Source organism: Platalea leucorodia, assembly GCF_965183815.1.
Source record: "Platalea leucorodia genome assembly, chromosome: 3".
NCBI classification, from domain to species: domain Eukaryota; kingdom Metazoa; phylum Chordata; class Aves; order Pelecaniformes; family Threskiornithidae; genus Platalea; species Platalea leucorodia.
Genome location: NC_138825.1, coordinates 6,582,304 through 6,603,075, shown reverse-complemented (window position 1 = coordinate 6,603,075; position 20,772 = coordinate 6,582,304). Strand labels below are relative to the sequence as shown.

At 36.7% G+C, this 20,772-nt stretch overlaps 1 protein-coding gene across 4 annotated transcripts in view; it reads right to left on the bottom strand.

Annotated features, from left to right (window-relative positions):
* Positions 1–20,772, bottom strand: part of SLX4IP (SLX4 interacting protein) — an 80,773-nt gene that overhangs the window by 58,973 nt on the left and 1,028 nt on the right. For 3 of the 4 annotated variants that reach the window (XM_082307675.1, XM_082307676.1, XM_082307678.1), the window contains exons 2-3: positions 20,216–20,396; positions 15,497–15,545 (exon numbers count right to left, since the gene is read on the bottom strand). In XM_082307675.1, coding sequence (XP_082163801.1) covers positions 15,497–15,523 — 27 coding nt within the window. In that variant the 5' untranslated portion in view covers positions 15,524–15,545; positions 20,216–20,396. The remainder of the gene's footprint in view (positions 1–15,496; positions 15,546–20,215; positions 20,397–20,772) is intronic. The other variant, XM_082307677.1, reaches the window with a different exon arrangement.

The following is a 20,772-nucleotide window of genomic DNA, read 5'->3' as shown; positions in this document are numbered from 1 at the left end:
AACACATTGATTCTCTTTGTTCATATGCTGTTTGGGAGAATGGTATGTTTGGTTTTTACTGGGCAAAAGATTCATTCCAATTTTAGCACTCACAAAACATCTGGTCTGAGTGGTATTCAGTAATGGTAACAGAATTTAAGCAGCAGGAGCATTTAAGCCTTAAAAATGGAAAGACAGTGATCTACAAACTGAAAGCTTTACTAACCTCCTATAGTAATAGTGACACATTTATTAAATATTTTATAACAGTGACTTTAAAAATACAGGTTTGCCTTTTAAGAGTTTCACGTAACAGCTTCTTCTATCAGCTGGCTATTCCTAAAACTGAATTTCTGCCCAATAATTTAGCTCATCCATATTGCAATTCAGTCTGTATTTTGAGATTTTTAAAGTGGCAGTCTTATAGACTGGTGGGCATTCTATGCTATGCTGTTATTTTTAGCTCTTGAATAAAACATTCACAGGAAAACAAATACTTTAGATTTGTACAAACTTATAAGAAAAGCTCAGGTGAAATATTTTAATAAAGTGCCCCTGAGACCACAGAATTAATCAATGGCAACCTTCTCGGGAGCAGTGGCAAGTTTTACTTCGTGATTACACAGCCTACTTCCAAGTAAACAAAGAAATCCTTACCAAAGTTCTGTAGATATATCTAGTAAGTTTGAGGGTTTGTCTGCGGTTTTTTTTTTTTGTTACCTGTAAAACCTCAAAGAGATGCTGAAACTAATTTCATAAATATACTAATAAAGACTTTGAGAACAGAGATAAAAGACACTATGAAACCAAATATTTATTATTTGAAGAAATATGATGTCCATAAAAACATTTCTATGCCATCTTACTCTTATTAGCTCCATACTATAAACGAATGAAGAACAGTCTATCAGAACTTGTAGTCTTCACAATTCTTTGTGATGAAGATGATACAGCGCTTAGATAATACTGCACGACCACTGCACTTGCGGTTCCTAATGGTAATAAGAATGCTGAAAACATGCATTAATTAAAAAAAAATAAACAAACCAAAAAATCCTAACTATGTTGAAGCCATGCCAGGTCTCACGATAACCTGAGGCCTGAAAGAGATGTACGTTCCTGTCTCTACAGCTAAATTCATGTCAAAGAGTAGTTACAGAATCTCATTTAGTGTATTGTACCTGTGCCTACTAACATCAAACAGGTATAAGAACAATATTTATGAAATTTATTGCTCCAATGTCCCTTTAAAGAGCCCAAAGCAGGCGGGGGTGGGGGGTGGGGGAATCCTTTGTTTTACTAAAACCAGAGTGATGATGCAAAATAATTCTTTGATCTATTATCTATTTGAAAGTACTAAGCTAAATGCAGACAGTAATTGCTGACAAATCCCAGTAGTAAACAAACCAGTTTCACATTTTACATATTATCAAGAGGCTACAGAATTAATGCTTACAGCCGAAGAAATGTTGACACAGTTGCAGATCGAGCCTTAACATGCTGATCATGTTAAAATACTGCACAAGAAATATTTTTCCACTTTGTAAAAAGCCAGACTGTTTACATGCGTAAGTGGCTAGAGACCTTGTTGTCTGTGTGTGGTCTTTATATTCATGGTTATGATACTGAAATGTTAAGAGTAGCAGCATGAAATAACCTATTATACTTACAATGAATGCCAGACTGCCAATATTAGAAGCTTTGAGATTTAAGTTTCTTAAAATGAGCATTACAACATACACATACCTACATCTTTACCCCCTTTTATAAAAGTAATTAATAAATAAATTGAAACAAAGCTTTTCTGAAAGTAAACAGAGGACTCTTATTTCACAAAAGTTAATTTTTCTTCCCTTTACATTGTTTAGAAGGGAAAAAAAATTGGAAAAAAAATCAAGAAATTAAAAATAGCAAACATTGTCATCGTTAAAATCCAAGACATTCTGAAACTATGGTAACTTCACTCGTATTCTCTTAGCACGTAAGTTGTATTAAATTACTCTGATTTTTATTACAACTGTAACTATTATATTACAGCTCTAGTACATGAATGTCTTAAATCTCTAATTTGCTGATTTTTAGCAAATTTTTGCTGCAAAAAATTTACAGCAAATCTTTGCTGTAAATTGCTGTTGCTAATTTACTTAGAAATCACTGGAGAGTCTTCTGCAACTACCAGTAATTTTTTTTTTTTTTTTCTTTTTTCCCCACTAAAAAACAAAGCCCTACTGCTCTCATAGTTTACTGAGGAGAGCACTGTGAAACCATTAGGGAAAAGAGGATGCAAGCTCTCTGCAACACAGGGAGATCAGTTAGTAGCTTTACCATTCGCATACATATCTAAAGACTGCCATAGCTCAAGCATATCAAACTGTCCCACCTTCCCATTCTATGTCTACCAATAAAACATACAATTTTAAAAGGCAAGTATACAGTATAAATATAAAATATTTTCTTCAGTCACTCAATACAAGAATTCTCAATATTTTTCACATGAATTGAGATTTCCTCCCACAGCCAGCAATAAAAAGCAGAGGCCACCATCTTTCCAGCATCTATCTGTGAACCCCACTACCCATGGCTGAAATTTCTAAGACCTCATTGAAAAAAAGACAGATTGAAAGTACAAGGTTATCATCAAGAATGTGGGTGTAAAAAGGTCAGAGACAGATTTCTGGTTCTATTTGCCTTTTTTTTTTTTTCTAATGTTCATTTGCATATGTGAAAAAGTGAAGGGGGAAGGAGAAATTGCCTACTAAGTTTTCCATATGCTTATACCCTAGTGATCTTTTTAATGTGCGCGTAGAAAGCAAGGTTCTTCAAAATAGTTTCTTCTCTATAATTACAGGATCAAAGTTAGAAGAGAAAAATTCAGATATATAATGGATGAACAGAATTAACACTGTGGAACCATTCTAATTCCGTTTGGGACACACATGCCTCATAAGGTTGTGTTTTTGTTCCATAAGCATTTAAGAAAAATAAACATGTCACCAAAAGTCTTTAAAAGTATACTTCCCAAATTAGAGAAATGATCAAAAAGTCATTAGAAAAGAAATAGGTATGAAGGGTAATTCACTATAAAAACAAACAGTAAACGACCCTTGAAAGGGGTTCTCCTAAGTTTCCGCAAAGGAAGCGGTCTGGCTCTGTAACTAGGCAGAACTGAAATGAACTAACACCGCTTGCCATTTCTCTGTCTTTGAAGAGGGGGACTGGTTAGCTAAACTAGACCAGGGAGGAAGAAACCCAGCAGCATTACTCGATTCGCCGGTCGATGCGGCCCAGCGAGGCTGAGCAGGGGAGCAGAGGGGCCTCCCCCCCGCGGAGGGGCCGGCGCGGCGAGCCGCTGTCCCGGCCGGGGCTGGTGCTGAAGCCCCCCCGCCCCGGCTCACCGGTACCCACCGCCCCGGTACTCGCCCACCGCCCCAGTACTCACCCACCGCCCCCGGTACTCACCCACCGCCCCCCACCAGCTTCCTCCATCACCCACATTATCACCACCTTGCTTTTATACCACTGCCCGGCTAGACCAAACTGCCTCAGACCAAACTTTACCTTGCGTCAAAGGAGGAATACAAGAATTGTATCCCACCACGACTAGACTCTCTTAACAGACAGTTTGATTGATTTATTTATTTATTTTAGCTAAATAGAACATTATGCTATGCATTTCTTCAGTGTGGAATTATTTGTAAACGTTCAGCTTTTGCTCTAGTCCAGAAACATTAATGGATCAGTTGAAGACAGCTGCAAACAACAAAGAAGGGCCTGAGAATTTATTTTGTGTAATGCCAGATTGCAGAAGCTGCCTATGGAAGTCACAGAGGGAAACTCCAGAATGCACAAATATTCAGGGACAGATTTTCTTTCCATTTAGGTAGCAGCATAATCATTCCAATCCCGTTACCTGTTCACGTGCAATCTGTTACTTAGAATATTAATGGCACATTATTGCATTTTCATGCTTATAATCCGCAGTTCAACTGCAATTTTAAAAGTTGACCGTACACCCCTGCTATTCAACAACAGTTATACAGGTGAAAACTTATCCCAAAGTTGCTCCCCCATGGGATGCTGACCTCTCACAGCCTGTTCCACAACCCCGCCACTTTTCATTTTGCTCTTTCTTTCCCTAGCTCTGTCTGATTTGCAAGTCTGTATAAGGTGCTGCTATAAACATGAAAATAAAAGCAAGGGAGATCTCCGCTCCTGAGAATGAGCTCTCACAGAACAGAATTTTCATGGTCTTTTCGCTTTGTGGAAAAGCCTGGAATACCTTAAATACACAGGAACCTCCAGCAGCCCAAAACAGAACTACCATTTGAGAAAAAACTTGCTGTTTGTCACCACACTAGTAAGGTAACAGATAGCATTGCATTTAAACTACATTATTTCTTAATAGATTTGGACTAACGTCTTACTATTTTAACATTTAAACATGTAGCACACTGACTTTTTGAAGAGATCCAAACTTACTGAAAAGACAAGGGAACTAATCTAAACATCTTGAGGATCACTGAACTAAGTTACAGATGGTCAGATTAGAGAAATGAGCACGCCACTTGCTGATCAAGGTCTAACCACTAAATCTGCGTGGCAATCCAAAGAGAAAGAAGTAGTATTTCAAAATCAAGTACCAATATGATGACAGCCAGCAGCAGCAGGGATTTTGATGTGGGCATCACTATAAAGCAGATGGTCACGGTGAATAAGCTTGCGCTCTTAAATACCATTATGTTGCCTATTCTGAAACTACCATTTGCATCAATTTAAAGTCACTAGTATCTATGTAGGTAAAGTCTGGCGTTAAGGACACAACCACTTCTTACGTGGAATAGAAATACTCAGGAGGAGGATACAAGCTGACGTTATTTCAGGAACACCTGTACTCTCTGAAGACTAGGCACAGCTCTGTATTACTATTCAGGCATCATTTCAAAAAGCTCCATAGAACAGAGCCCACAGCTAATGAGAGTTAATGGTGATACTGAAGTTCTCCACTTTTTGCTTCCTAATAAAAAAAAGCTAAAGTGTTTGACAGTCTGTTATTCCTAACATCTCCGCGTAAAGGAGGAATACCAAATTGGCAGAGCAATAGAATGTGAAGCGAGGCTCTGCTCACACATGGGTCTCCAAGGAACAATGACGAGCAATGCTGCTGGTAATTCCAGACGTATTATCTCCTTCTAAACTAGTTTTGAATTTGTAGCCCCCTGTCAAGATCAAACTTTCAATTATGTTTTAACAGTCCGTGATCATCAGTGGTACCCATAACACTTTGTTACAGATCCAGCAGCCTAGCCAACTTACAAATCTGGTAACTGTATTTTGCTACCTTCGTTTTCGCTGCTTGGAGTGGGAATGCTGTCTCCTAACAGTACCTGAACGGTTGCCTCACCCTGTCACAACGCTGGCTACCAACAACAGAGCTTTAAGTGTTGTTCTAGGTGTACAGCTTGAAATAACATGAGATTTCTTGATGCCTGCAAAAGATACTCTAACAAAAAGGTAGGTTCTAACAATATCCGAGTATGATTTAACTTCTGAACTTACAGTATTTTTTATTCACTGGATTTTTCCTTCCCAAAATTTGTATCATAGTTCAAACAGCAATTTACAAAACCAGACTAAATCCCAACAGTTCCTACATGCTTAATAATGTAGGTGTCTCTAAAACAACCACAATGACATATGAACCATCTCTAATAGCCCTACAGAAAATGGCTTCAAATTAGCACAGGGTTTTCTGAACTATGTAGAATATGCTGGGCATCTGTAATTAAATCTCTTTTCAGTTCCTAATCAGCAAGTACCCCTAGTTGTATCCGCCAAACATTATGCACATCAAATCACAATTTCTGCCAATTATCAGGGTGAAGGTATATAGGCAAAGAAACATTTTCCTTAATATATATATATTTTTTTTTTTTTTAAGTCTTTTAAGGTCACCTCTAAACAGCACCCTCTGTTTTCAGCAAACAATAAAAGCAAAATAAAATATTCAATTCCATTTTCTGAAAGATGCATAAATTGGCATATAAAGATTTAAAACTGATGACAAATTCTAACAATTTTCTGATGAAATCTATAAACCAATGTTGTTCTTTTATTCCAAATCCTCCTGTAAGATTTCTCTCCGCTGGGATGCCCATGGCAGCCAATGACAATTTAATCACCAGTCACTGCTATTCAGTCTATTTCATATTCTGCTACAAACACTGAGGAGAGAATATGTTTTTGTGTGATTGTGTTCTTAAATTATGGGCTTCATTTTCAACTCTTGATGTGCCAGACTTACTCCTATCATCTCAATTGTTTGTAAATTCCCCGAGACGTGGATTGCAACTATGTGACAGTTTAACACCCAGCAAAATAAGAATCAGAGAATTACAGACAATACTACAAAGGGAATAACTCTTTATAAGCTTGTTTTCCACTACTGAAGATTACCTTATTATGGCAACGCAACGCGCTCTGGTAGTGCTACTTATATTACTCTCCTTCCTATTTTTATACTATAGGAATGTCAAAATAAAGAAGGGAAAGTTATATACTGCATGACCCTTCCAACTGTCAAATCCTAGGATCTTGGCATTGAACAGATCCTCTTTAATGGCCCAGGAGTTAGCTCTTTCCTAACTCTTCAGTTCAGCAAATATTTTCTGTTCAGAGCTATACACTTCTCTTCTATCAGCCTTTATCTGTATGATACAAAGCAGGATAAACCACAACCATGTATATTTGGTTAATTATGAGTGCTATTAAATCACTGGTATATTCAATGAACAAAGACGACCCTCTGAGTTTAAAATAGGAGAATATTGGCTTGAACTTGAAAGACTGTATTTAACTGTATCTTATATAAACTATTCTTTCACCAGTTGAGTGGTGTCAGATATGCCAGGCACCTTACTGCTTCCTGGAAACTAAGCAGGGCCTTGCGAAGAGGATCCTGCATGTGGAACAGAGCTTAGTTTAGTTACTGCACAGGTTTTTAGAGTAAAATGAGGATAAGAGTTCTTACAGTACCTTTACAGATATCCTCAAACCTCAGTCATCAACAATATGAAAATGCTGAGAAAACGTTCTGTGGCTATGTCACATTTTCTTGTGTGGAAACCACATCATTCTTCCCCACCTCTGTTCTCTTCCTCACTCTCCCTCGAGACTAACAACTAACTATTCTTCAATGAGCATTTGATGCAACACCTTTACAGCGATTCTCCATTTGAATGCTATTTTGCATGTATGTGGCAAGCTACTTAGAAAAAGGAATAAAGTCTTTGTTTTGCTGAAGCTTGTAGATTCAGGATTTCATGCAAGAGGATGCGTCTGTAAAACGCACAGATAGCAGAAATAGCAAAGAAGCCTCAATGAAGCTACAAAGACAAGAAAGTACAAAAACAAGAAAGATGACACTTGCTCTTAAGGCTTCATAAATGGACCATACTGCCCTAGCAAAGCGTACACAGCCAACAGGAAAAGATCCTCCTGAAGCACTCGAATCACTGAAGTTCAGATTTTGGCTCAAAACTGTCTGCACATGATCTAGATCACAAACTATTCTTTTCCCAATTTCCCAAGCAAAAATCTCTCGGCTACAAATACTGTTTTGTAGTAAGAAGGCAGAGTTGTCTTTTGTGTAGGCCTCATTAAAAATGCTGCATTCTACGAAGCAGGGAAATAAAAAATAGGTTAGCTTGATATGCAAAGGTACAGACACCATGGCTTGGCAAGACCCATCTCCATTTACCATTTCTTTCTATGACTAAATGAACCTATACAGCTAAACTGATTTTTATTCGTTATATAAAGGTGTTTATTCTTTCTGTTCATTTGGCCAAGCAATATCACACTAAGGCAAAAGTAGACAGCTTCTATTAAAAAACAGGATAGAACAACAGACAACAGCAGAAGGGCTAGTACGTGGACTAACTACAGAACTTGTCTTCTGCAATAAGAGTTCTTTTTTGTCAATTAAGATACCACTTCACTCCATATTGTAGCTTGTTTTTCAAATGCATTTCTGACATTATTACAAAATGTCTTTATCAAATCTGCAACTCTTTGGCTCTTCATTACCACACTGGTAATGTAAAATGGTAGGGAGGGATTCAGCGGAAAAAAAAAAAACCAACACACAAACAAGCCATGACTTTCCCATATGTAATTTGTTGACACACTTTGTATGACTGATATTATAGCATCTAAGAACTTTATCTTGTTTCTACCTTTTTTTCTTAATATCTGAAGTTAATATTCAATTCTGATCAGACCATTCTTTTTCAAACTAGATGAGTCCCAGTTTTTAGCACAGAATAAATACATAATGTTCATCATCTAAGTTTAGAATGAGTCAGCTGGAAAATATATGGAAAAACAAACAGAAATGGAGATATAACTAAAAAAATGGTAGGAGTCTGCATGTTAAATTTTAAAGCATGAATTTTACTTAGTGAACATCTGTTTAAAAAGAAAGAGGAAAATAATATTTTTATATCGGTCCCATACACACACCAAGATTTTCCATTCCAGTAAAAGTTTCAATCATACACATTTGAAATGACTTAATATTTTGATTTTCTTAGGCATGGTGTCCCACAGCATTTCAAGTTAGAAACATTTCCAGTCAAACGAGGGAAATCAGTGTAAGACAAAAATCACCAGTCAAGCTCCTGATCATTTAAGAGTGAATAAACCATTCACTACCCTACATTAAATTACTCATTGAGAACCTTTTTCTGCTTTATAACATAGAATCATACACACTTGAAAGTCTAATTTAAAGTTTTTTCATAGTTCTATTTTCACTTTATCCATCTTTTCACAGTCCCTGGGTAATCACCAGTTCGCAAGACAGGGGTTCTCCTTTTACTCTTTTTGTATTGGAATTAAAACTGATTTATATTTTATTATTTCGCTGTATCACTTTTCAGTATTTTTGAAACCTAACTTCTTTAGACATTGACATTATAGACAAACAGACTGCATTTAAAAAAGACTGAGGAAGATAAACAGCCTTCCTCAGTTCAGTTTATGAAATAAATGAGTATGTCCTTAGTTAAGCTACAGTGTGCTACCAATATATGCCTACAGGCTCTGATCCAAAGCCCATTGACTTCAGTGAGGTTTGGGTCAGATCCACTGTAAAAAGAACTTAATTCAGTAGCGGTAAATGAAATCTAAAATGTATAATTTGATTAGAAAACACTCCAAGTAACACAGCAAATAATGTTGGTGACTTCTTCACAGCTCATACAGATTTTAGTTCCTTAAACTATTATTAAAAAAGTCTGGAATTTATATTTTTTGCCAACCACATTGTCACAGCTTAATTGAGCAGCTGCCAACTGTTAAAAAGTAACTGCATCATCATCCCTTTTAGAAGAACTAGTGTGGGAAGTGAAACACTTACATGGGATCTAAAGTTTCTGGAGGCATGGTAATGAATCTGTTTTCATCAGGTGACCATGAGTCATCATTTTATCAGCAGTTTAAAGGGTTTTCACAATAGTTGAGCGTCATCAGTGCTCACGCCTAGCAATGACTGCAGCAGAATACTGAAATAGGGTGCCATGTCCTGTGGTACCATTATTTAAGGAAAAGCTTGGCTAGAGTCAAGAAAAATACTGCAAAGTCATGGTTGAATAAGTGCTGCAGTGAACACAAAATGTCCAGAAACTAAGCTTTTATTTAAGAATTGAAACCAAGCAATAATTTTGCTTTTAAAAATAGACTCCTTTTAAGGAAGTTGTGAACCACATGGATGAAACATAAGGAAAGAATAAAAATGTGTTGTCAGTCTCTCTTCTCCCTTTTACTCCATAGTCCAGTTAGAACACACTCATGTATCGAATACTCAGATAACTTCCACATATCAATCTACATCCACATTGTCCAGGGTAGGGAAAGGCCACACAAAACAATACGAAAATTTTTATATTAAATTTTCATGATACTAACATCAAGAGCAAAAACTGTATCACTGCATCATTAAACTGTTTGTACATGACATTATCAGGTAGTACGTGAAACATGGATCCCTTTACCTCCCAGCCTACTAACCGCCATCTGAACTCACTGGAAAGCATTGAAGAATTTCACCTACAGCGCAAGCTGAAGCCTCTCCCAGGACCTAAAGACATTCAGTGACCCCATGCAGCATCTCTGCTAAGCCCTGATGTTTTGCTGGACTCGCAGAGATTGAAGTCTGCTTCTAAGTTTCCCATCCCTTCCTCCTTCACTGCTGAACTCAGGGGTCAAGCAGGCAGTACCACCAAGATCTCCAAGAAGCAGAGCAGTGGAGATGTAAAATATGGTAGTGCTGGTCAGAAATAAGGCATATGGCATATATCATGGGAGATTACATCTTTGAATTAATTGCATCTAAAAAAAATCAGTATCGCTTGGTACAGTCTGTATTTAGAATCCCATGTCACTGTCACAGTACTATAGTGCTCACAATTAGCAAAAACCTCATTTTCTGGCACAACCGGTACTTCCAAAACTAATCAGATTTATTTGAAGTACCAAAAAAAAGTAATGCAAGTTGAACCATCCTTTTATTCCTTATTTTAAGTGATACCCATGAAAGCAGTGTTTCCACTATTGATGTTTATGCCTCTGGCTTCCTATTCCTTTCTCCTTTTGCTAACACTTTAATCTCTCAGTTCTTCATCCACTCATCATTTCCCTAGGCTTGAAAATTAATCCTCTGAGGTCAGCGAGGAAACTTCCATTAACTCCAGGAGGTTTAGAATTAGACCGTACACTTAATTTTCCTCCCCCCCTCTACCTCCCAACTTCCTCTTTTCTTTCTTCTGGAACTTATTTACTCATCACTTTAGTCACTCCATATCTGGTCCCATGAAATTGAGAATTAAATACAGAGTTAAGAAAGAAAACTAAATAGATGTCCCTCCATCCATTATTATTGTTTTCTACCTCCTATTTTAAATCATATTTTCCCCCAGGTCCCTCATTACCTTATTAAGACATTTAAGCCCTTTTAGACAAGTATAATATTTTATCCATTTGTCTAGAAACAAACATCAGAGCCAAGTGAAGTGTATGATGCTACTTGATGATAACAATTCCAACTACCTGTATTTATAGTTGTTCTGAGCAACGTTGCTTTAGGAGAACACTATCCCTAGAAAATCACCATTATATGGTTAATATAGCTATTTCTTAATTTTTAAAGACCCAAAAAGCAAATATAAGAACATACAGTACGCGTAAAATTCAACAAGCTTTAATCAGTTTGGAGAACGTTTACAAATTCTATCTGATTGTAGAAAACTTAATTTTAGCATATTTCTATTGAAACATTTGCAAGCACTCCAACTACAGGAATTTCATATACGAATGTCTTAGTTTTGCAATGGCGAAAAAGAAATGGACATCAGAAAATATCATATTTATTAGTTATCTTAACTAAGCATTCTAAAAACCCTAGCTCTCAAACTAGAAAACAGTATGTTAAACAGTTCAAAACTATGTATGTAAAAAAAAGCACCTGTAGTATTAGTGTAGTAACTCTGAGCAGTCAGAACATGCAAAAAAATTATTTTAAATGGTTTTCCTTATTCTCGCTCTCCACTTGAGAGCGCTATCTATGGACTTAATATAGCAGTAAAATGCATTTACTATCCTCCATTGCTCATTATATGGAATCAAGAGAAAAATTTAAAAATTAGATAAGAAAACCTACTCATCTCCCTAGTTTTTCTTCTCTCCAAGCAACTTGCAAGAAGCAGCAAACACACCACTTTCTCACAGAAGAAAATATTTACAGAAATATTGATTAGCTAATTCAATGGACACACTTCACAGAAATGTGAACTTTAATCTGTCTTGCCCACTTAGATGTCACCTAAGGATCATCCAGACAGACGTATCTGATAGCCAACTTACTATCGCTGTGCTACATTTCAAGTGGTAGCTAAAAAAAAGAAAGCACTGGAAAGGCCAGAGATATGGTGAAGTTTTAGCACTAGAAATCTATTAATACATTTAAATACACATGGAAATATCCAAAAAGGCCCCTTCAAAATAAACTGCACATTTTCTTATTCCAGACCAAAACCAACAATACCTTCTACAGGTCTGTGAGCAGACCCTCAAATGACCCGTACAGCGCTGTAAGTACATACTAGCATATTGTCTGACAGGAAGATACCTTTCCATTTCCTTCTACCTACTGTTAGCGCCTATAATCAACATTCTTTCTATACACACTTTCTTTCACAGAGCTGCACCACCACAGGAGCACTATGCAAAGCCAGATGTTAAGATGCCTTTGGTTATAAATCAATATCTTAATGATTACACTAAGACACATCAACATAAAAAAAGTAAGGGATACATACAAAAGCAAAATGAAGGGGAAAATTGACCACATTACAGTTGTACTGTCATTTTTCTGTCCAATCACATCCAGTACTCCCATCTTTGTTCCCAATATAAAACAGAAAAATATGCTTACTGCTTCAAAGGAACTTGCAATTGACAGCAAGCAAAAAATTTTATATAGGAAGGACCAAAAAGTTGCATATACACTTCCAGCATGCAGTAACTTAAATTGATAACAAGGAACACTGCTGAAAAATCGACTGCAGTGTGCTAGATGACCAGAAGGAACATTGAAACTATAATTATCTTAATCCAAGATACGTGCTAGCAAAGGCCTACAAATCTGAGACAGAACAGAGCTCTTAATTTCTCAAAGTAGGAAATGGCAAAGTAAAAAAGCTTCCCTTTGACTTAGGCTATTGAAATGTAGTAACAACTTAAAGTCTTCAGTGTTTGGCAAATGAACGAATTGCAGAAAACAGTAAATGAAATTTTTCTATTACAGCCATAAAAATTACTATATTTAGTTTTGCAGTTTGGCATGAATAAAGTCAATTTACACAATTCTGGAAGAGCAATTCTTTCTAGTTTGTCCAAAGTTTTAAACAAGGCCCTAGTGATATTATTTTTCAAATCCATATAGAGTTCATGATTTTGCTTTAAGCCTCACCAATTAAAGATTTATTTCTCAGAACAGCAGTAAAATATTTTAGCAACACACAGAGAAAGCTTAATTAAATTCATATGTCTTATTTTCCAGATTTGGGGGTATTTTACCATGCAGTACTTTATGAAGTATCGATATTTCCTAAAATTGAAAATTGCTGATCAAATCAACTTGCATAAAATATTATCTATTGCACATCACAACACTATGGCATTCAGCCACTTGGCAAGTGAAGAAAGAGTGTTTAGGACCTAACTGTAGTTTTTCTATTAAGGTTTAAAGCTATTTTACTGCATTAATTATTTTATTTCAATCGCTCCTAATTGCCCATAAACCCAAGCTTAGGATCGCCTTTCAAAAATAGGCCAACTACTCCCTCTACTGAAAATAACTGACCATTACATCGGAGGTACAGAGATTCTCATACGTGTAAAGCAAAGCCATTAAACACATTACAGGTGCTTTCCTCGTAATTATGTTCCAGTCAGCTAAGACTTGAAAGACCTATACTTCTCACTATCTTACCAAAAAGATTAACATACACATGCTTACAAAATCTAAAAACTTAAAAGTAGAGAATGTAGAAGACGAGGCATGTATGAAACGTTTTCACCCAGTAAAATACCCCTATCAAACACAAGGAACCTAAAAGTCAGAACATAATATTTTCTATACTCGCCCTGCAGAGAGGAGTGAGAATATTTTCTGCCTTTTAATGGAGAATCTTCTGCACAGGGATCTTCCTTGAAAAATGTATGTGAAAGTTGAACAGTCTTTAAAAAGGGAATGTTCACATTAAATACAAATCCAGTCAATGTAAAGAAGCAAAAATTCACACACAATCTCCAATCTAACAAGTAAAATGTAACGCATCTGTGCACAAAGTGAATTCCAATCAGCTTTTCACATATTTACATTATATATTTGATATATTTTAGTCAAGACAAAGTTAACTTTCAGCAAAAACTTATCCTCATTTCTCAAATACTATCAGATATAAAATAAAGTTATATCTCATTGGCACTCTCAAAAGCTGTGTCTGTGATATTGCTTACCTACAAACACATGCTCAATGAGAACCTGTCCTTTTGCTTAGATAGTCAGTGATGTTAAACTACTTAGTGATTGCCAGGGTACATGCTGAATACCAGTAAAGTGCCTGTGCTGAATCAGCAAGCTGTAATAATGCAGGTCAGTAATCAAGCATCTTAATGCTTTTTATCTAATGAAGATATTTCAACTCACACCACTTGTTTTCTCAGGCACTTACATTAATATTGATGATATCAAGAGTTCTCAGCTGAGAAAAACAATGCCTTCAGTCTCAGCTCCTGTTGTTACCCACATCAGTGGTATCATAGAGTCAGAGTATCAGCTAAAATGTGCTCAAAATCAAGATATTTCTCCTAACTCCTATATCAGTTCAGAAGCAATGAATAGTTTAGACATGATACTGTCAATTTAAGGTTTATAATAATGTTAAACAGTAAAAAAAAAAAAGCAAATGTCCCACTAAGTGACAGCAGTTTTCCCTGGAAAAGAACACACAGCACACAAAAGTTAAGTGTTTGGTCTGCTTGTTGAACAGGTTGGTTACCCACAAAACCAAGCTTCAACAGCTTCCACAGCCTGAACAGTTAGGAAGGCTTTTATAGCTGCCTTCCAAAAAACCCAAGCTAATCCACAGAGGAAAAAGTCTCTTCTGTTAAGAAAATTCCTGGAAAAAACACTTCCAAGAGAATAATATATTGTGGTAATCACTTTGAAATGTATGCATTACCTAAACTACCACAGACATTCAGGGACACAGAAACAGAAGAAAAGGTCCAAAAGAGAAGGTTTCACAATTTTTACTGAACAATTAGTTTTATTTATTCATAAGCTGATATAGTTACAGTAGAAGACTTACAAAGTGCTGTGTTCATTACAGAATGTTTCGAAAAGCATTACTTTGAAAAGATACATAACCAAAAGTCAGAGACTGCTTGCAAAATAAACTGCAATGGCATTTTACTGGATGTAAGACAACTAATCCCTAAAAATGGGAAAAGAGGCAAAAAAAGAGTCAAGTGTGATAACGAGTTTAAGAACATTACTACACCTTAAACCAGGAACTCTTAGATTACCTGAGAAGTACACAAATAATATTACAAGATTACCGTAAGAGAAGAATCAACCCTAAATTTTATTTCAGGTTGCAAATACTGTTTTACTGAGAATTCATGCAGTTTCTAATTCTAACTACACAACTAATCACTTTTAGTTACACGACTTTAATCTTCAGCTGACCTCAGACACACTCTGCCATGATACAGCAGTGACTCAACTTTGCCTCCAAGGCAGAGAAAAGCTGATACAAAATATGCTACTATGACCAGAAGCCTGAAGGATGCACCTCTTCATCATTAACTTTTAAAATCAACGTACACACCCTCTAAGCACTATTACAGACTTTTTTTTTTTTTTCAATGAAAGCTATGACGTTCTACTTACCTTAATGACAAATTTGTTGGATGCCATGACAGGTCAGTGCAAGCTGGTCCTATAAAAATATCAATTAAAAGTGATCAGCACTAGAGAAAAACTCAGATCTCTATACCAACTGAGAAGGATTTTTAAAATCTATTACTCATTTTTTTCATTATTGCTGTTCTTCAAACCCTATACTATGCTTTAAGAAAACCAAGGAAAACTCTTATTTAAAGGAGAATTACTTAGCTACCTGCATTGGTTTCTTTTAGTGAACCTCATAACTGTTCAGGCACTTAGCATCCAACACATGAAATACAAAATTAGAACTATTTTTCAGACCAGTACCAAGACAGAGACAAACCCACCTAACTTATCCTCAAGAAGCCTTTTAGAGAGCAGCAAACCAAACCTGGAATATTCCTTTACTACTGTCTCAACCACCGGTCCCTACGTGTACGGCCCTGGCCTAGTTTCTCTTTCAAAATAATAGCCTCACATAAAATCCCTTTTCACAACTTAAAGAAAGAAAGAATGAAGAAGAAAAGGAAGAAAACACACAAAATTTTTAAAAGTATTGTTTTCAAGAAAAAACAATCTTAATATGTGAAATAATACCTGCTCTAGTCAAGAGAGTCCACAAACCTCTCTATGTAAAGTTCATCCCTTCCTATCTTGTGGATACTCCATTTCTACTTAGCTAGGGAGCCCACAACAGCCTGCATACAACAATGGCCCTATAAAATAATATCCTCCATCATGCTCTCTTAACAGCATGCTCAGCAACACTAAGTGAATTTCAAAATTTGCTTTCAGACTAAGCAGCAGTAAGCCAACTTCAGAATTGAGACATCCATTCACTACCTGCAGTTCTGGTAATCAGTAGTGTCAGAGTTTACACGAGTTCAAGAATAAAGCACAGTCACTTTTTTTTTTTTTTTTAATAAGAAACTATGGCTTCTGGTGCATCTAGTACGCATATATACACACACATTATGTACCTTTAAAATTTTAGACTACTACATTTATAAAGCAATGTGACCTGAGCATTATTGTGGTTGCACAAAAGTAAAGTGAACTTTAGACATCCTCTTCTCTTGCTTATCCCAAACAGGATTTAGATTGCTTAATTTGGGGTATCAGGTGAGGTACATTTAGCTGCACAAACCCTGACCCTGCCTCAGACCATTCCAAGCAACTCAAGAAGCATTAATTCATGCTGGAAATCAAACACACCCTCCCTTGGGCACAAGAAGAAACCTTCAATTAATTGCTAAGATTTCCCTCCACCTTAGAAGAACATTGTATCTCACTCAAATGACTACAAGCTTCAAGTTGGCTTGCAATCCAAACCACAAGTCTAGTCACCTTCCACACTGATTTCAGTTTAACTGCTCTCCCCCCCACCTCCCCAGGCTGACAACAATTACAGTCACAGCACTGAAACTACTGGGGAAGTTCATCATTCTCCACATAAATGGGAGCTAAACATTCACCTGTCAAAAGGTAGAAGATTAGGTTAAATTCATGAAAGTCTTTCCAGCTAACGCCACAATGCTGGGATTCAGAAGAGACATGGAATGGGCCCTACGGTACCAAATTAATATCTACAAAAACCCAGGAATAAAAAAATTAAGATACATTCTGTTTTCACACAGGATAGGAACAGAGGCAACAGACAAGGAAGAGACTTGGATTGGACAGAAAACCAGGTGAACAAGGGTCTCAGTATACCGGCATAAGATAGAGTACCCAAACAATACAGTTCAAGCTTCAAAATCAAGAAAGAAAACAAACGTCAGCAGCTGCTGTCTGCAATAGACAAACTGCAACAGAAACTACACTGAGAACAGAGCTCCCTTCTACACTCTGAAGTTTCCTAAAGCATTAGTCTCTTAACAAGACAGACAAATCTGGTCCATTTTGTAAGAGTTGGTATAGGAAAATAGTAAGAATGCAGGAAAACATACCCGTTTCTCACTGCATACTTCAAGGTAGTGTAAAGCACTGCGATAGAGCTGTCAAAATTTCAGGATACAAGTCAGGTTGGTGATACGTGTCTCTGTCAGGCACTACACTTACACATTTCAAAATGCAGTCGTTATCCTTATTTAACTTCAAAAAAGTGCAAAACAAGATAAAGACCCACTTTACAACTACATAGCACAGCACAGATAATTTTGATATTAGGATTCAACACTAATCATTTTGAACTAAACAAACGCTTCTATGCAGTGCTTCCATTCCAAATATCCAAATGCCAAGACCCGAGATTTCGAAAGAACTACAAGAAAATGTGAAAGTAACAAGGGCACAATTCCATACACTGGCTCAAGGAAAACTCCCCATTACTTCAAAGAACTTTTGCTATATATCATGTCAATATCCAAGCAGTAAGAAATAGAAGCAGTAAAAGGATCGTAAACAGTGAGAAGTAAAATGGTTGTTACTGTAACCAGGTTAAAAGGAGTCTGAACTGAGAACCATTCTGCAAGTAACTACTGAAAATAAACTTTAATATAGTTAATAAAATGTTTTAACTATGTTCTGAAAAGCTCAAAGTTAGAGCTTTTATCAGCTGCACAGCAATAGTAAGCAGAAAGTTACACCGAGCAAAATGAATTTTCAAGTAACAGTCATGCAGGCAGAAGCTGGAATACCATGCCTTGTGCCACACGACTATCATTCTTCCTTGCACAGAACAGCCCTAGAAACTTGTCTGTCTTATCAGATTAAATTCCTTCAACTTTACCGATAGCAATTTCGAGAAACACAATGTAAGGAACAGTGCTCTGGACCACCTGGAACATCATATTTCAATTCAGTCAGGTAGTAAGGTGCTACTCTATAGAAGTAAATATACTAGAACAACTATAAGGAGAATCTTAGTAGGAGATAAAACTCAGAAACTCTTGAACAGAAGCTGCTAAAACTAGGTCAGAAGAGGTGCTAAAGGGAAATGGCAGCCACCAAGTGAACACCAACTGCACTTCTCAGTTCCTTGTAACTGTGTACAACATTGTATTCTTGGTGTTCAAGAACTCCAAGGAAGGACTACCCACCCCATCACGCAGAAACAAAAAGCAAATAATAAGATCTATCGCAGCCCTTTCAAAACACCACAAAACCTGGACACACATGACTCATCAGATTCTCTTAAAAAAAAAAAAAAGAAAAAAGGTCTCACAGCAGCATTTCAGGATTGGGTTTTTAGTTTTAATGAAAGGCTAGTATCTAGAGCTTTACTAGAGGAGATCCCTACCTCCTCCCCTCAACCAAAAGGAAAAAATCAAAAATAGGAAAAACAGTAAGCAAGAAACAGCGAAAAGTAGGAGAGTGTTAAATGCTATAGTCTCTTCTTCAAGTAGCTAGAATCATAACCTGAAGTTAGGAAACCTGTAATTACAAACACAATTTGCCATGAAGCACACCATCAACTAAGAACTCCTACAACAGCAATGATAACACTGAACAAACCTAACATTTACATGGAATTACCTGTTCTTTGGGATATGGTAGAACACAAAGTACGTTGCCTCATGCTTCCAGGAACATAGCTCACCTAGATTGTACGCCATTTTTGAGCTGCAGATGGCACGCAGTTCACAATGGTGTTGCAGGCTTGTGAACTGACAAACAATATTTGGACTCCTGATGTTTTATCATTAATCCTTACAGTAGCAATAATATGAAGAAGAGTTGCAACAAAACATGCCAGAGCATCATTTCTTTTCCAAATGCTTATGTCCTGCTTGAGAACAAGCAAAGCACGGGGACACATCAGTTGAACTTATTCTGGCATCACCAACCTCTTTTACGTAACAATTTGCCATCCAGAATACTACTGTTGCAACAAGTCTGCTACTACTGATGTGAGAAGGACTGCTGGCAGGCAGAAATTCTCTCCAAATCCAATTTACAAAATAATAGAAATAAAAAAAATAAAAAAAAAAAAAAAAAAAAAAAAAGGAAAGAAAAAAGAGGTGCAAGAAGAGTTACCTTTGGTTCAATTTGCTTTTCATAGGAGCAAGATGACTTTGGGAGTTTGCCAACTACCCCATTCTTTGCATTGACCATATAGATAAGACAAAGGAAATACAGCAGACAGAATAAATGTAAGCAAATCCTTAGAAAACCAAAAAGAATACACCTAATGCATGAACCATCAGGAAAGTCACTGAACTGTCACAGATGAAAAAATACCCAATACTAAGAATCAGAAAATGAGGAAAAACACGCATCAATTGTACAAGAAAAACAGCTCGCAAGCCCCAAAATACTTTGCCATTTTCTGCATTGAAAAAACCCCACAAGAAACACAGCTCTATTACAATTGCTGCTATTTGGTAACAAGACTCTGTTTCATGGAATACCATATCTGTTGCAAACTAATGCAAACCTCTAAAGGAAACTACATAAAGAAATGTGACGATAAGCAAATAATGCAGAGAAACTCCTCTCACAAACTACATATGTTTTAAAAAAAAAAAGTCTTGATATGGTATTTGTAGTGTTTCAACATCTAAATTTTTGATAGCCTGTACAAGAAAACACAATCTAAATTTAAACAAATAGGTTCCCTGTAGCTAGAGCAAGACATGCTTCAAAAATAACGTTGCAGAATATCTTTCTTTCCTAAATTGACTTTAAGTGGAATGGTAGACACTCAGGAGAAGCCAGGAAACATGGCCTCACAGAGAGCGAGCTGAAGTGTTTTCTGCCATCTGATAAACAGCATCTTACCTTAGCAAAGAAGCAGCTTCCTGTGATGAGGGAATGTAGAACTCAGCAGGAACAAGGAACTGAAAACTCCTGCAGCACATGCCCACTTGAAGATACAGCAGCTTCTAACACAACAGCTGCAAACTATTCACACTCTGCCCATCTTTGGGTGCCTTTACTGTGTGTGCAGAGAGCTGGGCACCTGAAAAAGGCAGAAACAAAAACACAAATGCTAATTAAGGAGCTCCCTAGGATAAGTCAACATTAACTAGTCTTATAGTTCAAAGTTAACTATCACAACATAAAAGAGAATTTTTCTGAACTTTCCAGTCCTTAGGTATCCGATTCGAATGCTGTCCAGCCTAGATCCAACACTCTGATTTGAGTCGGTTTCTGAGAGCTAATCCTGAGTTGAGGATGAACAGTGCAATACTCAGCAATTCACATATTTAGTAAAGCATCTCTAGTTCTGGAAAGACATACCAGAATCTTCACATTTTGCAGTCTCAGGATTTTTAGGCCCACTGTTCCCAGTTTTTCCACTTAACCTTTGGAAATGACTCTTCCAACCAGTTAGC